Genomic DNA, 21,871 nt, shown 5'->3' on the forward strand with positions numbered 1-21,871 from the left:
AAACACCCCTCTTGCTCCTGATCACAGCTCCCATTTATAGTGCGCAACATGCCAGGTAGACCAATTGGAGACGTCCCACCAACAGGAAACACCTGGAAGACAATCAACAGGCAAAACACAAGAAAATATGGGAGAACCTACAGCCACCTAGAGGTAGAAGAGGGACATAACATCACCCTAGACAAGATTATCATAGGGCTGACACACAACCATTCACACTCACACCTACGGTCAATTTAGAGTCACCAGTTAACCTAACCTGCATGTCTTTGGACTGTGGGGGAAACCGGAGCACCCAGAGGAAACCCACACGGACAGAACATGCAAATTCCACACAGAAAGGCCCTTGCCGGCCACGGGGCTCAAACCCAGAACCTTCTTGCTGTGAAGCAACAGTGATAACCACTACACCACCATGGCATCCCTAACCTTAATCATCACAACTAAATCCCTAACCCTGCCCCTTACCCTCAGTCGAACCTAATCCTCATTCTAACCTGAACCCAAAAACTAAATCTTCGCCCTCAAACAGCCCTTTGGAGAAATGAGGACCAGACAAAATGTCCTAATTTCCCAAAAATGTCCTCAATTTGTTGCTTAAAAACATGTTCCAGTCCTCAGTATGTAACAAGTACAAGTACAAAGACGCATGTGCATGGGTTCTGGGTGAAAACACTGCAGCTGAAATAAAGCACACGCCTGTTCTCACGCATCTGAATGATCATGACCAGGGATTAACCTGTGTTGACTCACTTGGTTTGAATTGACAAAAGAAGGGTTGAACATTGGTCAAATAACTTGTGCAATTTAAACCCGAAAGTGCACGAGGAACCCGATTGGTTTAAGCCCTTGTAATTTGCTCGTGCTCCCTGTTGATCAGGCTGAGAGAACATTGACAGTGACAGCTCCGGTCAAGGAGGCCTTAAAGCTGAACACCTCCCACAACTGTGGATGCAATAATTTCATTGTTAAGTTTTTCATAAAGATTTCAATTCTTTCATGATAAAATTCACTCTTCAAACATGCCATGAATACACAATGAATTTATCATCATCCATCCATTATCTGTAGCCATTTATCCTGTTCTACAGGGTCGCAGGAGCCTATCCCAGCTGACTATGGGCAAGAAGCAAGGTTCACCCTGGACAAGTCACCAGGTCATCACAAGGCTGACACACAACCATTCACACTCACACCTACGGTCAATTTAGAGTCACCAGTTAACCTAACCTGCATGTCTTTGGACTGTGGGGGAAACTGGAGAACCCGGAGGAAACCCACGCGGACACGGGGAGAACATGCAAACTCCGCACAGAAAGGCCCTCGCTGGCTGCGAACCCAGAACCTTCTTGCTGTGAGGCAACTGTGCCAACCACTACACCAACGTGCCACCACAATTTTTAATCATATTTATTTTTATTTAAAATGACATAAGATTTAAATATAAAAAATGTACAGCGCGCATTTTTTTTTTTTTGGGGGGGGGTACATTTGTGTATTTGTGTTTTTTGGTTTTATTTTTGTTGTTGTTTGTATTTCAATTGTGTAAAATACCCTGATGATGTCCAAAGTGCTTTTTATTCACAAGCTAACTGTTAAAGTAAATGTCATGAGAAAAGAAAATATAAATTAAAACGTTTTTTTAACAAACCACAAATGATAAGGTTTAAAATAAAAAATGATTTTATGTACAGCATCCTTACTTGCAGATTTGGCATCAGATGTTGGTAGATTTATCAGAAATGATTTCCAGTTGAAGAAACAGACAGCTGAAGTAACAGAGTTTCATTCAGAAACACATACAAAAAAAAAAAAAAACCCGAACAGTAAACAAGTAATCCACAGGCCAGATAAATGTCTGGTGAGGAAACTATAAACATTTCGACAGTTTTCTTTGGATCAAGTTCAGTCCATTTGAATGGTGAACAGTCGTATCAGAACATAACCTGGTAGACTGAGTCTGATTGCTTATGAGTGAAGGTCAGATCCTGGTAGACTGAGTCTGATTGCTTATGAGTGAAGGTCAGATCCTGGTAGACTGAGTCTGATTGCCTGGTAGTTGGATCGAGCCTCTGATAGACAGATTCAGGTTTGGCATTTTCTCTTGCTTGGAGAGGAAGTACATTTTGGTCATTTTCATGATCTTCATTTGTCTGAAAATGAAAATCAAATCATTAAACTGTTTGTAAGTAAAGTGTTTGTGAAAGTAATACCTGAATCAGATCATTGGCCTGTACCTCTCTGGGAGATTGTGTCACTGTTTCAGAGCCTGAAGAGAGATGAGAAGGTCATCAATGTTTGATTTAATGTGAAGTAAATATACAATGCAAATGGAGTTTTGGGACAGTGATGAGTTTCATACGGTTGATTGCATACTTCAGCATATTGGGTTTGAAATGAAGCCCTGACATTATCAGAAAGCCCATCAGCTTTAATTTACAGGTGTGTACAGCTGTACTGGGTGAACCTTTAAATGGTGAATACTTCTAATAATAAGTATAAGAAGAAGAAGTAATACTTCTTCATTTGGCCCAGTGATAACCTGGCGACTTGTCCAGGGTGTACCCCGCCTTTCGCCCGTAGTCAGCTGGGATAGGCTCCAGCTTGCCTGTGACCCTGTAGAACAGGATAAAGCAGCTACAGATAATGAGATGTGATGAGACTTCTTCATTTGATGGAAAATCAGCACTTGGCCCAATGTGTGTCATTGTCTCAGTGTATAAAGGTATAATCTGTATTAGGGCAGTGGGCATGTGCTGTCCTTGACTGCCATGCAATGGAGTAGTAAGGTGTCTCCTTGCCTCTACTCATTTGGGCTGGTGCCTTGAGCAAGCACGAGTAACCCCTCACTCCCCCGGTCAAGGTTATGACCAAAGACGGGACTTGGCAGACTGCGTGGAGGAGACCACCACCTGGTGGTTCAATGGGCGGGAAGATGGACCAAGCAAAGCATTTGTAGAGAGCGATCAGGGCACAGTACAACACATGCAACACTTTTGGCCGTCCACTGCATCCTGACCTCGCTGCAGCCGCGCAGATTCTGTCTTGCCCCTGGACTCAGTTAGGTTGGGATGAGAGAGTGAGGCTGATAGCTGTGCAACTCTCCCTCACTCGAATCTAAGTGATGCACAAGTCATGATTTCAAATTCAAATTCAAGTCTGGTGGCGATGAGTATGTGGCGAAGCAGCAGGTGTGGACACACTGGAAGCTGTGGTCATGAACCTGCACACAGGCAGCCCAGGGCATAGGGTCGCTCTCTGCTGGAACAAAGCTCAGCTCAATGGCAGAAGGGGCTAGAAAAGTGCCCCCAAACATAGCCTGCTTCACCTCACCCTGGCCAGCACACCATGGCTGGCGGGGATCCCACTCAGCAGTCAAAATACAACAAGTCAGAGAATGGAAAGGATGATGAAGGTACTCAACATTAGCACGTGGAGCATGTGGACTCTACTGGATAACATCAAAGCAGACAGGCTGGAGAGAAGAACTGCACTAGTCGCCAGGGAACTAGCTTGCTACAATGTAGACATAGCGGCCCTCAGGGAAACATGTCTAGCAGACAAGGGCCAGCTCATGGAACGTGGTGGTGGTTCTATCACAACCCCCACTACAGCATCTACCCATGCATGCCCAACATGTGGACGTACCTTCAAAGCCTGGACTGGCCTCATCAGTCATCTCCGGACCCACAACCGCCACCCACCAATTTGAAGTCATGGTCATCTTCAACCCCAAACGACAAGCATCATCATCATCATCATCATCATCAGTTTATATAAAAGCAATGGAGGCTGTTATTTGTAAATGTTTGAGCAGAGCTAAGCCCAGCCCATGGTTCTCAAAATATAGTAAATGGTTTTATTTTTGGCATCCAGATCAAATTATTTGCTGTTAACAAATCTCTCTTTTAAAGCAGAAGATTTTTGATGATTGTGGAACGGCATTAACAGCACCACACAATCATAAGAAAAATACATTGAATTGTATGATGGAGTGAAGCTCGGGCTGATTTCTTTCTCGCCTGAGCTGGACTAGAAAGAAATCAGCTGGAGCTTCACTGCATCATACAATTCCTTGAATTTTTCTTCTGATTGTATATAGTTTCATGCAGTTTCATGCAGTGACTCCAGTATCACCTCCAGGCTTCACTGTGTATAAAATCGCTTACCAAAGATCCACAGGTGAATAAATGGTGTATTTAACACTGGGTACAAGGACATGTCAATGACAGTAAAGCAGCCCATCATGAGATTAAAACATCACCATAAATTAACCAGAGACAGACATTGAAAGTGGGGTTTACCTTGATGCTTTCTTTTGCAGTAGATTGCTATAATCACACCAACAGCGAACAACACTGCGCCTGTGCTGATCATGATGTACTTCGCTATACCTGGATTCCCCGTACAGGACATAAATGTGTGACACAGAAACATCAACATTTAAACCACATAAAAGTGATAATGGTCATGTCACAGGAAACATGTGGAGTGTGTAGTGGACGAGTGTAGAAGAAGAAGGGACATGTGGGACTGGACAATCTGCCATTCGATTATTACAAATTTCTATAAATTTTACCATAAAGAATGTTTTTATATTATGAATAAGCCATTAATAATGAGAGAAGTAAAGTATGAGAGCAACTTGAACCCTGTGGTTAGAGATGTACGAAGTGCTTTGTGAAATCTGTACATCTTTATGCAGATGATATTCTTCTCTTTCTCTCTGATATAGAAAGTTCAGTCTCTCATGTACTATCCTTGTTTGATGAATTCAAGGAATTAGCTGGCTATAAAATAAATTGGTCAAAGTCAGTTCTACTCCCTATCAATTCTGAAAGCAAAAATATTCCACTTCCCCCTGGTATTCCCTCTAATTCTACCATGCGCTACCTTGGTGTGGATATATGCACAACTTTATCTAAGACAGTTAATGATAATTATACAAAAATGCTCCAGAAGATCAAAGGTGATATGCAAAGATGGAGTATTCTACCTTTGTCTTTACAAGGGAGGATCTCCATTATTAAGATGAACATATTGCCCCAGTTAATTTTTTTTTATTTTTTATGTTACCAGCCCCCCCTCCTGCAAAATTTCTTGATCAAGTTCAATCTATGACTTCCAAATTTTTGTGGAACGGCAAAAGGGCGAAAATTAGATCAACTATCTTTCAACGTCCTAAGTTAGAGGGAGGGCTAGCCCCTGTACTCGATTTGAGGGGGGATAAAAAATGGTCAAAATCATCCCCCCTCTAAAACGGGCATCCCCCCTCCCTTCGCTTGAGCAATTTTATCAATAAATGTGGACATTACTTCTATTTAACATTGGAATTAGAAATGCCATTCCATGTAGCTTTGCTTAAACTGAGCATACACTAAGCTACCGCGAGAGAGGGCACGCGCAAGCGACACGTTTAAGGAGGTGATATTCAGTTGGGGTTCCGTTATTTTTTATTTCATTCGGCGTCAGTGACAGCAGCGGATTGCAGCATCATGGCCAAGCGGAGTGGACAGCAAGACCTAAGCAAGTTCGGATTTAAGATCACAAGAAAAAACATTTCAGGAGGTAAGTCAAGAATTACGAATATCAGTCACACTTTCTGTGAGCCCACTATCATGCTGTAAAGTTACCGATATGTAACCTAATTTGTGGGTGGCGGATAACAACACAGCTATCATAATGAATGTTAGTTTGGAGTCTAGCCAGCTATCAATAGCTTACTCAGGTTCATGTTAGCTTTAATTTCTTGTATAAGGCCATTAATTTAATCAGCCTGGACATTCGTTTGTTATTCTTCAGGCAACAAAAAGTGTTATTCAAGACAGGAAGGCTAAAATAAATGACACTAGCAGTTTTGAAGGCTTCATTGCCTCATTAGAGAGCCGGTCACAACATGTAAGGCAGAGCAGGATTGGTGTAGGACTCGACAAAGTGTCTGCTAAAATGCAGCTTTCTTTTTCTTCGTCATAGGCTCTTCTTCTGTCTCCTCAATGGGCCTTTTCCCCTTTCCAAAGAAACTTTCCAAAGAATCTAGCAAAGATTCAAAGATGCCTGCTTTTAACTCATTTTGCTAGCTTGTATCCAGTATGTATCAAAGTGCTGGTATGTATCGAAGCAAAGTATCAAAGTATCCAAGGCGGCTCCTTGGTAACCATCAACGTTAAGGTGTCACGTGACCTAGATAACAGCGGGAATCAACGTTACAGAAAGAATCTGGTCATTTTTCAAAGCTCAAATCCTCGTTCAGATAATAAATAAATCAGAAATAACATTATAAGTACTTTTCTTTCCATTAAAATAATAACCAGTATGGACATGTATAATTTGCATTACTCATAAGAATAAACACAATAATAACAAAAAGGAAAAAACAAAAAAATGCATAATGCCTCAAACATCTTTTAGGAAGTTTAGTCTGATTTACAATTTACTGTTGCTTGTTTTAGCTTATTGGTTCCCTACCTACCTCTGTATTTAACTCAATGTTCCCAATGTTCAGCTTTGAATAAAAATTCTATTGACTTGATATGAAAAGATTCAGTTGTTCATTTACATTGCCTGCTGAGGTTTTAATAAATTATTTACCAAACGATTTAAAAGGAGCCTACCGTGACTATGAAGTTACACTTCAAATTTGTCATCTGCATTTCACCCTAATATGGAGAATGTGGTCGGTATGTCAGCCAGGAGACTGACTAAAATATGACACGACATCCACACTGTGCATGTTTTACAGTAAAATACCAGTGTATTATGTTTTTTACAACAATAAAAGGGTGCACAGTGTGTACTACACTCTTTATCAGCACAAAATGCTGTATGTCTGGTAAATGAACAAGGTCCACAGACCTACGTTGTGTGCAAACCCTCCTAAAAGCAAACCAGTTTCCCACCGACGGACCGACCGATGGGTCGACACGCGACTAAAAATTTCACCATCCCCCCTGGTTTGATTTGACAACTCGACCACTGGCTAGCCCTCCCAAATTTTACATTTTATCACTGGGCTTTTTAACTCCAGGTGTTGCATACTTGGACAAATGTGGACTCTAAAGTACCTTGGCCAGTGGTCACAAATAAATTTCCAGTATCCTCTTCATTTTTATTGTACTGTCGCTTTCCTTTTTCCGTTTTTTTTTCCCGGTTTTTCTTTTTCTTTTTTCGGAAGAACGCCGAGACCGGAAGCTTTCTTTTTCTCTCCTCCTGTGTAAAGACCACAAGCAGAGGCCATCCACATCTGATCTGCTTTAATATCAACAGATCTTCGTTTAAGGTACGTGAATCTTTTCATCATGGCACACCTTCAGCCTGTTCAGTGTGCTGAGTGCAGGATGTTTAGTCATTCTTCCTCCGTCACTAGCGATAGCTCTATTAGCTTTATTTGTGATAAGTGCAGATTAGTTAGCTCTCTGACAGAGAAGATTACAGTGCTAGAAGCGCGTGTCCAGGCTTTAGAGCAGGTTAGTGAGCGTGAGAACAGTGTAGTTTCTGTAGGGGAAAGTCTGGATGCCCTAGGTGGAGTTAGCAATCCCCCAACTCCGGTATTAGAGCCCTTACAGCGGGGCGAATGGGTGACAGCTCGGCGGCATAAGCTTAGAGCCAAAGCTACCACTGAGGCTCGCCCACGGGAGCACCACTCCTCTCCGCGTCACGTGCCGAACAGGTTTGCTCTCCTTAGTGATGCACCCACTGAGAAACCTGAAAGAGCTCTGGTTATAGGGGACTCTATCATATGGCATGTGAAATTAGCCCAGCCTTTAGGGACACCAGCAGCTTTAGTCAGGTGTATACCGGGAGCCAGGGCGCCGGACATAGCAGGTAATCTTAGGGTCCTAGGCAAGCACAGGTTCTCAAAGATAGTTATCCATGCAGGAGCTAATGATATACGCCTTCATCAGTCTGAGGTTACTAAGAGTAACTTTGTAGAGGTGTTTAAATTAGCGAAGGCGATGTCCGATGCTGTAGTATGCTCTGGCCCCATCCCAATGCGGCATGGCGATGTAGCTTACAGCAGGCTATGGTCGCTGAACTGCTGGCTGTCCAGGTGGTGCTCTGAAAACAGTGTGGGCTTTATAGATAATTGGGCTAATTTTGAGGGCACTGCTGGCCTGTTAGGGCGGGACGGTATCCATCCCACTCGGGAAGGTGCTGCTCTCATTTCCTGCAGCATAGGTCATAGTCTCAGAACAGGCCTAGTTAATTTCTGACAATCCAGAGCCAAGGCCAGGGAGCAGACGAACAGGCTAAACCGACTGTCTGCTAGCTGCACAGAGTCGTCACTCAGGGTCCACTACATCGAGACTGTGTCTGTTCCCCGAGCTCAACAAAAAGGTAGAAATTTTCAGAGAGTTTGTTCCAGTAACCTAATCAATATAAAATTAGATCATACTGACTGTACAGCTGCTGCCAGCACCTTTGATCTAAAGGTGGGGCTATTAAATATTAGATCTCTTACATCTAAAGCGCTAATGGTTAATGAACTCATTACTGATCAGGAGTTTAATGTACTTTGTTTAACTGAAACATGGATTAAGCCAAATGAATATATAGCATTAAATGAAGCGAGTCCTCCTGGATACAGTTATATACACCAGCCTCGTCTAACTGGCAGAGGAGGAGGTGTTGCGGTTATTTATAACAATTATCTAGGTGTAACACAAAAACCTGGTTATAAGTTTAATACATTTGAAGTTCTTCATACTCATATAATGTATGTAGCCTCGAAAAATAAGTCTACCCAGTTAATTCCATTGCTTATTATTTACAGGCCCCCGGGGCCATATTCTGAGTTTCTTTCTGAATTTGCAGATTCTATCTCAGATCTGGTTATTTCCTTAGACAAAGCTTTAGTTATTGGAGATTTTAATATTCACTTCGATAACCCAGAAGACCCTTTAAAAACAGCGTTTGTGTCCATCTTAGATTCAGTCGGGATTAAGCAGAATGTCATAGGACCGACCCATAATGGTGGTCACACCCTTGATCTAATACTAACATTCAGATTAAACGTAGACAATATAGTCATACTTCCACAGTCTGAAGTTATCTCAGATCATTGTCTCATCTCATTCAAACTATGTCTGAGTAATAATATATGCACCTCACCACGCTACTGTATTAAACGTACTTTCACATCAACTACTGCACAGAGCTTTATAAATGATCTCCCAGAGTTATCAACTTTGATTGGGTCACTGTCAGCCCCTGCAGAACTTCATCAGGCAACTGAATGCTTAGAGTCAACATTCCGCCATACTTTAGATAATGTAGCTCCTCTAAAAAGGAAAATGGTCAGAGACAAAAAATTAGCACCCTGGTATAATGATGACACTCGCACATTAAAACAGACCACTCGAAAATTGGAACGTAAATGGCGTCAAACAAAATTGGTAGTGTTCAAATTAGCTTGGAAGGAGAGCTTCCTGAAGTATAGAAAAGCTCTTAGTGCTGCGAGATCAACATATCTCTCCTCCCTAATAGAAGATAACAAAAATAATCCTAGATTCCTATTTAATACTGTAGCAAAATTAACCAGGAATAAGTCCACTATCGACACATGCACACCTGCAGTATGTAGTAGCAACGACTTCATGAATTTTTTTAATGACAAAATTGAGAATATCCGACAAAAAATTCAAACTACTAATTTAAGGTCAGACAATGAAAGTGACCTTGTAGTTAACTATATAACTGTATCAGATCATCAGTTAGAATGTTTTACTTCCCTTAAAGAAACTGAATTACTTTCATTAATCTCTACATCAAAAGCCTCAACTTGTGTACTAGATCCCTTACCTACACATCTATTCAAACAGATAATGCCTGGAGTAATTGAACCACTTCTAAAAATAATAAATTCTTCTCTTACGATTGGCTATGTACCCAAATCCTTTAAACTAGCAGTTATCAAACCCCTGATTAAAAAACCTGACCTTGATCCCTGTCAGCTGTCCAATTATCGGCCAATATCAAACCTCCTCTTTATCTCCAAGATCCTTGAAAAAGCTGTGGCACAGCAGTTATGCTCATATTTACATAGGAATAACATCCATGAAATGTATCAGTCAGGATTTAGACCTCATCATAGCACAGAGACAGCACTGGTTAAAGTAGTAAACGACCTACTGTTGGCGTCTGATCAGGGCTGTGCCTCGCTACTTGTGTTGCTTGACCTTAGTGCAGCATTTGATACCATTGTTCATTCCATTCTTCTGGATAGACTAGAAAATGTTGTGCGAGTTAAGGGAACAGCCCTCTCCTAGCTCAGCTCTTATCTAACTGATCGATATCAGTATGTTGATATACATAAATGGTGATATTTCTAGACGTACCGAGGTAAAGTTTGGTGTTCCACAAGGTTCTGTCTTGGGTCCACTGCTTTTTTCTCTATATATGTTACCTCTGGGTGATATTATTCATAAACATTGTATTAGTTTCCACTGTTATGCTGATGACACACAGTTGTATGTCTCTGCAAAACCTGATGAGAGACACCAGCTTAATAGAATTGAGGAATGTGTTAAGGACATTAGACACTGGATGCTTATTAATTTCCTTCTGCTTAACTCTGACAAGACTGAAGTACTTGTACTCGGACCACATGGAGCTAGAAGTAAGTTTTCTGATTACACAGTGACTCTGGATGGCCTTTCTGTTTCTTCATGTGCAGCAGTAAAAGACCTCGGAGTGATTATTGACCCCAGTCTTTCATTCGAAACTCACATTGATAACATTACCCGGATAGCTTTCTTTCATCTCAGAAATATTGCAAAGATAAGAAATTTAGTGTCATTGCATGATGCAGAAAAACTAGTCCATGCTTTTGTTCCCTCCAGGTTGGATTATTGTAATGCCTTACTGTCTGGATGTTCCAATAAGTGCATAAATAAGCTCCAGTTAGTTCAAAATGCAGCAGCAAGAGTCCTTACTAGAACTAGAAAATATGACCCCATCACCCCTGTCTTATCCACACTGCATTGGCTCCCAATCAAGTTTTGTATTGATTATAAAATACTACTCTTGACCTTTAAAGCACTAAATGGTCTCGCACCACAGTACCTGAGTGAACTTCTGCTTCTCTATGACCCGCCATGCCTACTTAGATCAAAAGGTGCAGGCTATCTGCTGGTACCTCGTATAGTGAAGGCTACATTAGGGGGCAGAGCCTTTTCTTACAAAGCCCCACAGTTATGGAACAGCCTTCCAAGTAATGTTCGGGAATCAGACACAGTCTCAGCATTTAAGTCTAGGCTGAAAACATATCTGTTTAGTCAAGCCTTTTGTTAATGGTGTTTATGAGGTAAAGGTGTAGATCTAGAGGGTCCTCAGACATAGAGTGTTTTGGTAAACTGGGATGTATGGATGCTGTCAGTCCCCACTCGCTTGCTCACTCGAGTTTGTTGACGGTGTAGTGGCTGGCTGCTTTATGTCCCGGGGCTCCCTCGTGCCTGTGTTACCTTCTGGCTCTCTCCTTTTAGTTATGCTGTCATAGTTAGTTGCCAAAGTCCCTGCTTGTACTCGGTGCAATATGTATACTGCTCCTACTTATTCAGGTGACATTGGGCATACCTAACAACCTGCGTTTTCTTTCCCTCCCCCCCACCCCAAATCTGTCCCTCTGAATTACATGGAGTCAACAGGAAATCTTTTGGTGGAGAGGATGGAGACCTCGACTGGCTATCGTAGCCTGCAGGGAATCGGCCGTCAGACTTCTGTCGCATGTCCCAGACCCGGTGAAATGTAACTGAATTGTCTTGGCCAGCCCTAAGGGTCCCATCTGCATCTCATCATTGCTGAGGAGTGTGCTCCCATCACCCAATCAAGCATCCAGCCAGAGCAGGTCATGATATATTTTTTACCATATTAACATGCTATTGTTGTGCCTGATGTAAAGACTCTCGTCTCTGTGAGCCTACCACACAGATTTAATACTTGTCATTTTTAGGGCATACCTAACAACATGTGTTTTCTTTCTCTCTCTCATCCCCCCCCAATCTGTCCCTCTGAGTTCCATGTTGGTCCTGGGATTGAGATGCTGGCCTCTTCTGCCCCTCGGACCTGCTTGATCCATCCTGGTGCCCTGTGTCTGGTTGGAGTTTTATCGCATCGCTCCTGTGAAGGACGGCCCCATGAGGACAATTGAGGGTTACACCTAGAGGATGCTCTGGACTCTTACAGTAATGCTTTTATGGCTGAGGACTACAGTTGACTTGCTAACTTTAGGACTGCAGTTATCATGAACAGTTTTTCACTCAAGTTTCCATCAATGAAGAGTTTATAAGATCAACGAAACTGTCCTCATGTTAAAACTGTTAATATTATAGTCAGGCTGTCTGTTGTTGCCCAAATGAGGATGGGTTCCCTTTTGAGTCTGGTTCCTCTTGAAGTTTCTTCCTCATGTTGTCTGAGGGAGTTTTTCCTTGCCACCGTCGCCACAGGCTTCATCATTGGGGATAGATTAGGGATAAAATTAGCTCATGTTTTAAGTCGTTCAAATTCTGTAAAGCTGCTTTGCGACAATGTTTATTGTTAAAAGCGCTATACAAATAAACTTGACTTGACTTGACCTTGGAGAGTTATAGAGGAAGCTATAGCAGCACCCCATAAGTTGCAGGATCTTTTGTATATTAAACAGAAACACAGAAACATAATTGCCAGGCTAGGAAGTATATCATCATACTCCCTCTTGGTATGGTGTAAAGTACAGAAACTTCTTGGCAATATGCCTATGTTTCATAAACTAGCCCCCTTGTGGAATAATCCCCTTATTTTAACTGTGGGTAAACTTTTCAAATTTGTTCCCTGGGCAGTGAAGGGTGTCAACACTTTAGAAAATATATGATAATGGTCTTCTTTCCTTTCAAGATCTGAGACAAATGTTTGACCTTCCAGTCTCTACATTTTTTCTTTATTCAAGATTAAGGTCTTCATTGGTGGCATGTGGCTTGAAGTGTGATGCACAAATACAGACACACCCACTGTTGGAGTGGTTCAACACCAGACAGTGGTCTCAGGGATGGGTCACAAGGGTATATAACACACTCATATGCTCTCAATGTAAACTACTACCCATCACAGGCATGTGGGACAGGGAGCATTGAGCCAAATTGGCAAAGAATATGATGGAATATAAACAACACATCCAGGAATTTAGGCCACCAGCTGATCAACTTTAAAATAATCCATAGATGTTATGCCACACCTTATAGATTATACAGAATGGGTTTAAGTTCTAGTCCTGATTGTACTTTATGTTCAAACGCTGCTGTGGGAACAGTATTGCAAATGTTCTGGGAATGTGATAAAGTTAAAACTTTATGGACTTGTGTGTGATATCATGAGTAAAATACTTTGGTTTACGATAAACCCAGATCCATGCCTATGTCTGTTAAACGATGACACTGTATTGAGTTTCAAAGTAATTTATAGGAGATTCCTTTTTTGTGCATTTACAGCAGCTAAAAAAATATATTCTAGAATACTGGTATAATCAAACATAAATCTAGTTAAAACCTGGTTGATCAATGCAAAATATATGGCTAACTTGGAGTACTCTACAGCTCGGCTTAACCGGGCAAAACCCGAAACTGTGTCTGAGTGGTCATATTTTGTGTTTGAATTGAATGAGCGCCTTAGAGGCCAGTAATGTATTCTGTAATTTTCTTTCACCATTCTCCGGTTTTATTTTCTCACTCAATTAATAATAATAATAATAATAATAATAATAATAATAATAATAATAATAACTTAGTTTTATATAGCGCCTTTCATGGAACCCAAGGTCACTTTACAAAAGAGGAGATAAGTCAAGGAATTGGGTATGGGGGGAGAGGGAAGGGTTAAGGACCATAAGCCTCAGTGAAGAGATGTGACTTGAGATGCTTTTTGAACATAGCCAGAGTGGGGGCTTGGCGGATGCGGAGAGGTAGATTGTTCCAGAGGGTGGGAGCAGCAACACAAAAGGCTCTGTCACCAAAGGTCCATAGCCTGGAGCGTGGGATGACAAGTTGGTCCTTGCCAGAGGACCTCAGGGACCTTGATTGGGAGTAGGGCTGGAGGAGGTCAGAAAGGTACAGAGGAGCAAGATTATGGAGTGACTTGTATGTGAGGAGTAGGATCTTGTATGTGATGCGAGACTTCACTGGGAGCCAGTGGAGCTGCTTGAGTGTTGGGGTAATGTGTTGCCACCACTTCGTGTGTGTAAGAACCCTGGCAGCTGAGTTTTGTATGCGCTGTAATCGGTCCAGGGCTTTAGTGGGCAGGCCATAAAGGACACCATTACAGTAGTCCAGACGTGAGGTAATGAAGGCATGGATAAGAGTTTCTGCAACAGAGTGGGATAGTGAAGGGCGGAGTCTGCAGATGTTCTTGAGGTGGAAGAAGGCGGATTTGGTGGTGTTATTGATGTGGGCCTGGAATGAGAGTGTGCAGTCAAAGATAACACCCAAGTTTCGCACTTCTGTTGAAGGCCTGATGGTACAGCCGTCCACATTAAGCAGGATGTCACTGACTTCTTTGGAAAGTGATGGGGGGCCACCACCATGAGTTCTGTTTTGTTGTTATTTAATTTCAGTAAGTTAGCGGCCATCCATGTCTTTATTTCATGCAAGCAGTGGACAAGTGGTAGGGGAGGGAGATGAGCAGATGGTTTGGTGCTGATGTACAGTTGGGTATCATCAGCATAGCAGTGAAAACTGAGTCCATGTTGGCGGATGATCTGACCAAGAGGAAGCATGTAGATGGTGAACAGCAGGGGGCCGAGCACTGAACCTTGAGGCACGCCGTGGTTGACTGGAGCTGGGGTTGAGGTGAAGTCCTTGATGGTGATATATTGTGTCCTACTGGAGAGGTAGGAGTGAAACCAGGAGAGAGCAGTGTCAGTGAGGCCCAAGTGTTCATGGAGACGGTGGAGCAAGATGATGTGAGAGACTGTGTCAAAAGCGGCAGATAGGTCAAGGAGGATGAGAAGGCTGATGTGGCCGTTGTCTGCAGCAGAGAGTAGGTCGTTCATGATCTTGATGAGAGCTGTCTATGTGCTATGGTGGGGTCGAAAACCAGACTGAAGGGGTTCAAAAAGCTCATGATGGGACATGTGGTGTTGAAGTTGAGCAGCCACTGCTCTTTCCAGAATTTTGCTGAGGAAGGGTAGGTTGGAGATTGGACGATAATTGCCAGGGTCATCAAGGTCCAGGTTGGGTTTTTTGAGGGTGGGAATCACCACAGCCGTCTTGAAACTGGAGGGCACCACACCAGATGTCAATGAGGTGTTAATGATGGCCGTCATGGTAGGGCATAGTGTGGGGAGACATGCCTTTACCAAGGCTGTAGGGAGTGGGTCCAGTTTGCTTGAGGTGGCTTTAGCTTTAGACACTAAGTCCATGATCTGATTGTTGCTAAGTGGAGAGAATGAGAAGAGAGAGCACTGTTGTGGGTTGGCAGCTGAGGTTGAGTTGCAGTCCTTCAGGTTAAAGGCAGGTGGACATGGAGCACCAGACTGGAGGAGCTTCTGGTAAATGTCATCCACCTTCTGCTGGAAGAATGTCTGGAACCTACAGCAGAGTTCAGCGGCATCAGATGGTTGGGGTGCATCTGGAGAGCGGAGGAGGCGATTGACAGTGGAGAAGAGCTGCTTTGGGTGGTTCTGTTGATTATTGATAAGGGTGGAGTAATATAAAGTTTTTGCTTTAGAGAGGGCGTCTTTGTAGTTCCTGACATGGTCTTTGTAGGCCTCTTGGTGGACAACAAGGCCGGATTTTTTGTAGAGCCTTTCAAGCCAACGCCCAGCAGCCTTCATGAGGCGGAGCTCTGGGGTAAACCAAGGAGCGGGCTGGCTGAAGGAGATGGACCGGGTCTTCAGAGGGGCTACAGCATCCAGACTGAGTGAGAGAGCTTCATTGTAATGCTCAGCAAGGGCATCCACACTGTGGCCAGAGGGATTGGTTGCAAGGTGTAATGCCAACATGCTTGATAATGCAGTTGTAGACACACGCTTGATATTCCTGAATGTTATTGTACATTTGATGCACAGTCTGGGTGGAGGCTCAGGTACAGAGAAAAGAATGGCATAGTGATCCGATATAGCTAGGTCCAGGCACTGGAGATGGAGGGGGGTTATGCCAGTGGAGCACACTAAGTCCAAGGTGTGGCCTTTGACATGCGTGGGACCATGTACATGCTGTGTTATGTTTAAGCAGTCCAGGAGAGATAGGAATTCAATGGCAAAAGGGCAGTTATGCGAGTCTACATGAATATTGAAATCGCCTATGATAATGGTGGATGGGTACATGGGGCAGACAGTGGTGAGTAACTCAGGGAGCTCAGAGAGAAACCCATTGGTGGCTTTGGGAGGGTGGTAGACAAGTACAACTTGTAACTGTGCAGCCCCTGTCAGCACAAAATGTATGCATTCAAAAGTGCTGGAGTTAATGGGGAGTTCTTTAACCATAAAGTCAGAATTGTGTATGACAGCCAGCCCACCACCACGGCCCATGGAGCGAGGCTTTTGGATGTATACATAGCCTGGGGGAGTGGCCAGATTGAGAGATTAAAAATCCTGCTGATTTTGCCACGTCTCAGTCAGACACATGAAGTGGACTTTTCTTTCAATAATTGTATCGTGAATTAATTCTGCTTTGTTATTAAGTGAGCGAGTGTTTAGGAGCATGAAGTTTGCGGTCATTTTGGAGAATGTGTTGGAAGGGACAGACATGTCAGCATGAGCCAGAGGACGCAGGTTGACAAGCTCTGCGTGACGTTTGTTTTGATGACGTCACGACGCGGAAGTTCGGCAGGTGACAGATGGAACAGTCAGAGTTGGACTCGTATGCGCAAACTTATGTCGGGAGGCCCTATGCACATATCTGGGATGACGCAAGATGTGGAGAGACTTCAGGACATCCAGGCAGCTCGGAGGGATGAAGGAGCAGAGATTCATCAGTTCTGTTGCAGAGTATCTGAGGAAAGCCATGCTGTGCGCGCTGCTAAATGCTAAGCCACCAGTTACACTTCAGCGATTTCAAGTGGAGATCCAACCTGGATGCAACGACGACGCAGTTGATGGATAACCCAGAAAGGCACGACGATGTTGGTTGTAGAGACTGGGATCAGCCACGGGAGGAGACAGGATGGCCTATCCAACGGTAAGACTCCAGTTTGTAGGTAGCCAGCTGAGTTCATCCAGGTAACGTTGATGGTGGCTGATCACCACTGCTCGCGCAGTGCAATTAAAGTTGTACTTGTAAAGTATGCGACGTCGGTAGATTAGAGTCGGAAAATGTATCTGTCAGTCAGTAAATAGTAAAACAGCTGGACATGAGAAGCGGCGACATTCACGCCAGCATCCTCTCATGACACATGCGTCATGACACTAATAATTAGTGGTGTCCCTCCTCTTTTTTTTCTACTTTTAGTCAATGTAGTGTGCAGCTGTTTTTCCCTGGTTTTGACTTATGTTTGCAAATGTGATGATGGATATGTTTTTTTGTTTGTTGTTATTTTGTTTTGTTTTTTCTCAAAACTCAATAAAAATGTGAATCACAAAAAAAAATCAAAGAAACATGTAATTATTACATTGAGGAGAAAAGAACATTTTATAAAGCTGAAGTGCTGAGCAGAACAGAGATTTTATCTGATCTTAGCCTCCTTTCCAGTGTGGATGGAGGGTGTATGTACCAGGGGAGGGGAGTGGGATGTTTTGGTGAGTATGATGGAGTGTCCATTACTGCAGTTGAGTATGTGCTCTGACTGTTATACCAACGAGCCTGGCTCTTTGGTGTTGTGCTCAGGGTGCAGGTTTGGCATCCTGTAGACCTGGGTTCAAAGCAGGATAAGGTGACTGTTCTCCTGCTTTGCTCCAGTGAGTAACATGATTGAATGGATTAGCTGAAAAAAGTCATCTGTCCTGTGGTGGTTTGATCTGTGTTCTCTGTCTCTCATGTAGAAGATTTTAAATAAAAGCTCAAATAAAATATTTGATGTTCTGTATACTCTGATCTGAGGCAGCGCTCACTGGAGAGTTAGCGTCATTTAATGGATTAGCCGGAATTTAAAAAACAGTGAGACATAATGAATGGCGTGACAGAAATGTAATAAAGAAGAGTTCAGGCAAAAAGTTCATACCTGTTGAATGTGGGAACACAGCATGGACTGATGGACTCATGGCATGTGTTGAAGTGGTGTGTGTGGACTGGGAGACGGTACTGATGGCAGGATCAGCTGAAAGAATAGAAACTGTCCACTTTTAAATTCCACACAGTTCACATTTTCGAGCTTAAAAATCAATGCATTGAGTCTCAATTATAATCTTTGAGTTTACAAACCTGATAAATGAGACCCGTTCTACACTGTACATGGTGCTTTAATCATCTGCTTCAGTCAATGTTCATCATCAGTGAATTAATGTGTGAGGGTTTTTAGTCTCCTCTGTGGCACACTCACCTGTTTTAACCAGCAGTCGACTCTCTGTGTAAATATCAAGCACTATTGTCCGCTCTATTGCACACCAGTAAGTGTCTTCATCCTCTGGTCTCAGATCAGTGATGGTGACGGTGAAGATTTTGGCTGTTGTGTCGTCATACAGAGAGAATCTGGGGTCTTTAGCAGGAGATCCAGACTCAACAGGAATGTCTTTACTCCACAAATAGGAACATTCACCTCTGCAGAGATACTTTTTGTTCTCTTCATATCCAGGTTCATAGGGGCATTGAATCTGAACTGATCTTCCTCTGTATCCAGTTATTGTAGTTACAGCATCAGTATCATCAGCTGGAGAATAATATACAGTGGAATGAAATAAGGTTCAGGACCACGGTGCAACACATAAGATCAAAGACTAAACAAAGCTGTGTGTGTGTGTACTGTAGTATAATCTGCAATAACAAATTTAAAATTTTAAAATAACAAACACTCAGATTAATAATCTAAATCATACGTTTCATACACCAGAGCTATCTGCTCTCATCTGTACTCAAAATAAAATACAGAACTCACATTTTGTGCTCAAGAACAGGAACAAGAGAGACGACGTGACAGGCGTCTGCACTGATAAAGCAGTAGCCCTGATCTTTAAACAGATAAAGTGAAGATACTGACTGTTGTTCAGCTAATATACAGATACAAAAACTCTTCAAAGTCAGTTCTACAGTGAATATAAGTAGAGATAATGTTCCCATGTGCAGGTCACTTGAACACAGACGTTTCCTCATGCAGTCAGTGAACCCGAACCTCCTCTGTGTGCTTTTGAAGATAACCAGGAAGTCCAGCAGCCCTGAGAACTTCACTACTTTAAAACACTGGAAGCGATCGATAAAAGTTCTGAACTAAATGTCCATCAGTGCAAAGCTTTAATGTGACCCTGATACTGCTGATTATTTCAAAGTGCTTTTACTCACCGATCATCAGGCAGAAGGTGAAGATGAGGAGGATCTTCATTCTCAGTCCAGACTCACAAACTCCTGCTCAGAAAATAAAAATAAAAATGATTGTTCGGTCCTTTACATGCCCTCACTGACTCTGTGATTGGGCAGTGCCTTTTTGTGGTTTTTCACAGAAGTGTTGCGTCCACTTCTACAGTAATTTACTCATCCACATGACTGTGGCAAAAAAAAAGCATGCAGGAAGTGCTTGAGAAATGTTAAGCACAGTTTCTGTAAAATGCTTTGAAATCAATATTTATGTGGTATTTCAGACACGAAACTTGTGGACTTGTGTACCACAGCGGAAACTGTCATGACACTTCAGGTTTTTGCTGCAGTTGTTGATGGATTACAGAGTGTATCTTTTTTTTTTTTAACCCATAAACCATACTAGCTTTTACTATTAATACTTTATCTGAATGACCTACACGTACTCCAGGGTTAACTGGGGTGTTTGTGTGATGTGTATCACCCCACACCTTACACACTAGGGATGTGCTATGAACATTTTGAACTAGCACTTTCACCTCACAGCGAGAAGGTTCCAGGTTCAAACCTCATGGCCGATGGGGGCTTTTCTGTGTGGAGTTTGCATGTTCTCCCTGTGTCTGTGTGGGTTTCCTCTGGGTGCTCCAGTTTCCTCCACAGTCCAAAGATATGCGGTTTGATTAACTGGCTACTCTAAATTGCCCTTTGTGGTGAATGAGTGGTTGGGTGGGAACTGCTCTACTTCCTCAACGTCCACCCTGAGTAGCTCTCCTGAGATAGCCAAGAAATCTGCAGTCAACTACAGCTGACATACGAGAAGAAGAAGATTTTGAATTAATGTTTTGTTTGACTCGGGAGTAACGAGTCGTCTCAGTGAGTGATTCATTCATTTTTTCCGGGGCCGTGCATGCGTACTACTCAGGTGAAGATTCTTTACCAACAGGTCTTTCTGGTATGAGTCTCATGTTCACTTGTCACATGATCGCTTCATATTCTCAGTGTAGGGACAATTGATTCATTCACAAATCATAACTATTGGTCTTTGAGTTTGGCTCAACATCATGTTTTTTTTATTTGTATCCGACTTTTGATAATTTAACAATACATTTAAAGATTTATTTAACTTTATTTTCATCCATCTTTATGTCCACCCTTCAGAGACAAGGGTCTATATTGTTTATCCTGCATGTATTGTTTAGAAAATGTGGGGGTGGCATGGTGGTGTAGTGATTAGTACTGTTGCCTCATAGCAAGAAGGTTCTGGGTTTGAACCTCATGTACGAAGGGAGCCTTTCTGTGTAGAGTTTGCATGTTCTCCCCGTGTCTGTGTGAGTTTCCTCTGGGTGTACAAGCCAGTGCATACATAGTGCCAGTCCCAAGCCTTGATAGGCTAGGGAGGGTTGCATCAGGAAGGGCATCCGGCATAAAAAACTTCATCAAATCAATCCTGGTTATAAAGACACACATCCTAAATTTATATCAGGTTATTTTTACCTATGTCAGTGCCAAATACAGCCCTGTTTTAATAAAGAAGGAAAGTGTAGAATTTTAGCTGATTCCAGACATGTAGTTAACTAATGGTCTTTTGGATCTGAGTCTCTCTCATTCATTATTCACATAGTTACAGCAGTTACATGATCAAGGCTATTACCAGAGACAAGAGGAGAGCTTGCTAACATTAGCTGGTCAAACAGAACATTTCCATAGGTAGCTAGCTGTGTGGAATGTAGCTATTGAAGGGATGTTAAATTTGACTTTCCATTGGAATGAGTTCATACACTGCAGATCTTCAGTGAGCAGGTCGGCTAAGGTGAATAACTATCATACAATGAATAGAATTATATTTTATTGATAGGTGCAGCGCTCTCAAACCGGCTATTGAATATTCAGTCATTTCAACGGAATAACTCGATACGCTTTAGTCCAAAAGGTTGCTTAAGAGGTGGCATGGTGGTGTAGTGGTTAGCACTGTCGCCTCACAGTAAGAAGGTTCTGGGTTCGAGCCCAGTGGCTGATGGGGGCCTTTCTGTGTGGAGTTTGCATGTTCTCCCCATGTCTGTGTGGGTTTCCTCTGGGTGCTCTGGTTTCCTCCAAAGACATGTAGGTTAGGATAATTGGTGGCTCTAAGTTGACTGAGTTTGAATGGTTGTTTGTCTCTATGTGTCAGCCCTGCAGTGACCTGGTGACTTGTCCAGGGTGTACCCTGCCTCTCGCCCATAGTCACCTGGAATAGGCTCCAGCTTGCCTGCGGCCCTGTGGAACAGGCTAAGCGGCTACAGATAATGGATGGATGGCCAAAAAAAAATAGTTGCACCCTCTAATATTTCCTTGGACCACCTTTAGTTTTGATTCTGGTGCACATTCACCATGGCATTGTTTCAGCAAAGTTATACAACATCACTACATTTATTTCCATCCAGAGTTGCATTACTTTTTGTTAAGATCTTGTTTTGATGAAAGGAGAGTCA

General features: G+C 42.7%; 1 protein-coding gene across 1 annotated transcript; it reads right to left on the reverse strand.

Annotated features, from left to right (window-relative positions):
- Positions 1-1,709: 1,709 nt before the first annotated feature.
- LOC132866476 (CMRF35-like molecule 3) lies at positions 1,710-19,480 on the reverse strand. Its single transcript, XM_060899265.1, has 6 exons — positions 19,392-19,480; positions 18,439-18,765; positions 18,121-18,216; positions 4,305-4,394; positions 2,238-2,269; positions 1,710-2,153 (listed from the first exon to the last, which is right to left on the reverse strand). Exons 1-6 carry the CDS (start codon positions 19,429-19,431, stop codon positions 1,935-1,937), a joined length of 804 nt encoding a protein of 267 aa, XP_060755248.1. The 5' UTR covers positions 19,432-19,480; the 3' UTR covers positions 1,710-1,934.
- Positions 19,481-21,871: the final 2,391 nt, after the last annotated feature.

This window comes from Neoarius graeffei, chromosome 18, assembly GCF_027579695.1.
Source record: "Neoarius graeffei isolate fNeoGra1 chromosome 18, fNeoGra1.pri, whole genome shotgun sequence".
Lineage (NCBI taxonomy): Eukaryota > Metazoa > Chordata > Actinopteri > Siluriformes > Ariidae > Neoarius > Neoarius graeffei.

What these genes read in the sequence shown, in the direction of transcription:
- LOC132866476 (XM_060899265.1), bottom strand. Translation starts at nt 19,431, where the DNA reads ATGAAGATCCTCCTCATCTTCACCTTCTGCCTGATGATCG. An exon ending in TCGACTGCTGGTTAAAACAG is followed by an intron (nt 18,217 to 18,438) that starts GTGAGTGTGCCA and finishes CTATTCTTTCAG; the next exon opens with CTGATCCTGCCATCAGTACC. An exon ending in CTGCAAAAGAAAGCATCAAG is followed by an intron (nt 2,270 to 4,304) that starts GTAAACCCCACT and finishes ATCTCTCTTCAG; the next exon opens with GCTCTGAAACAGTGACACAA.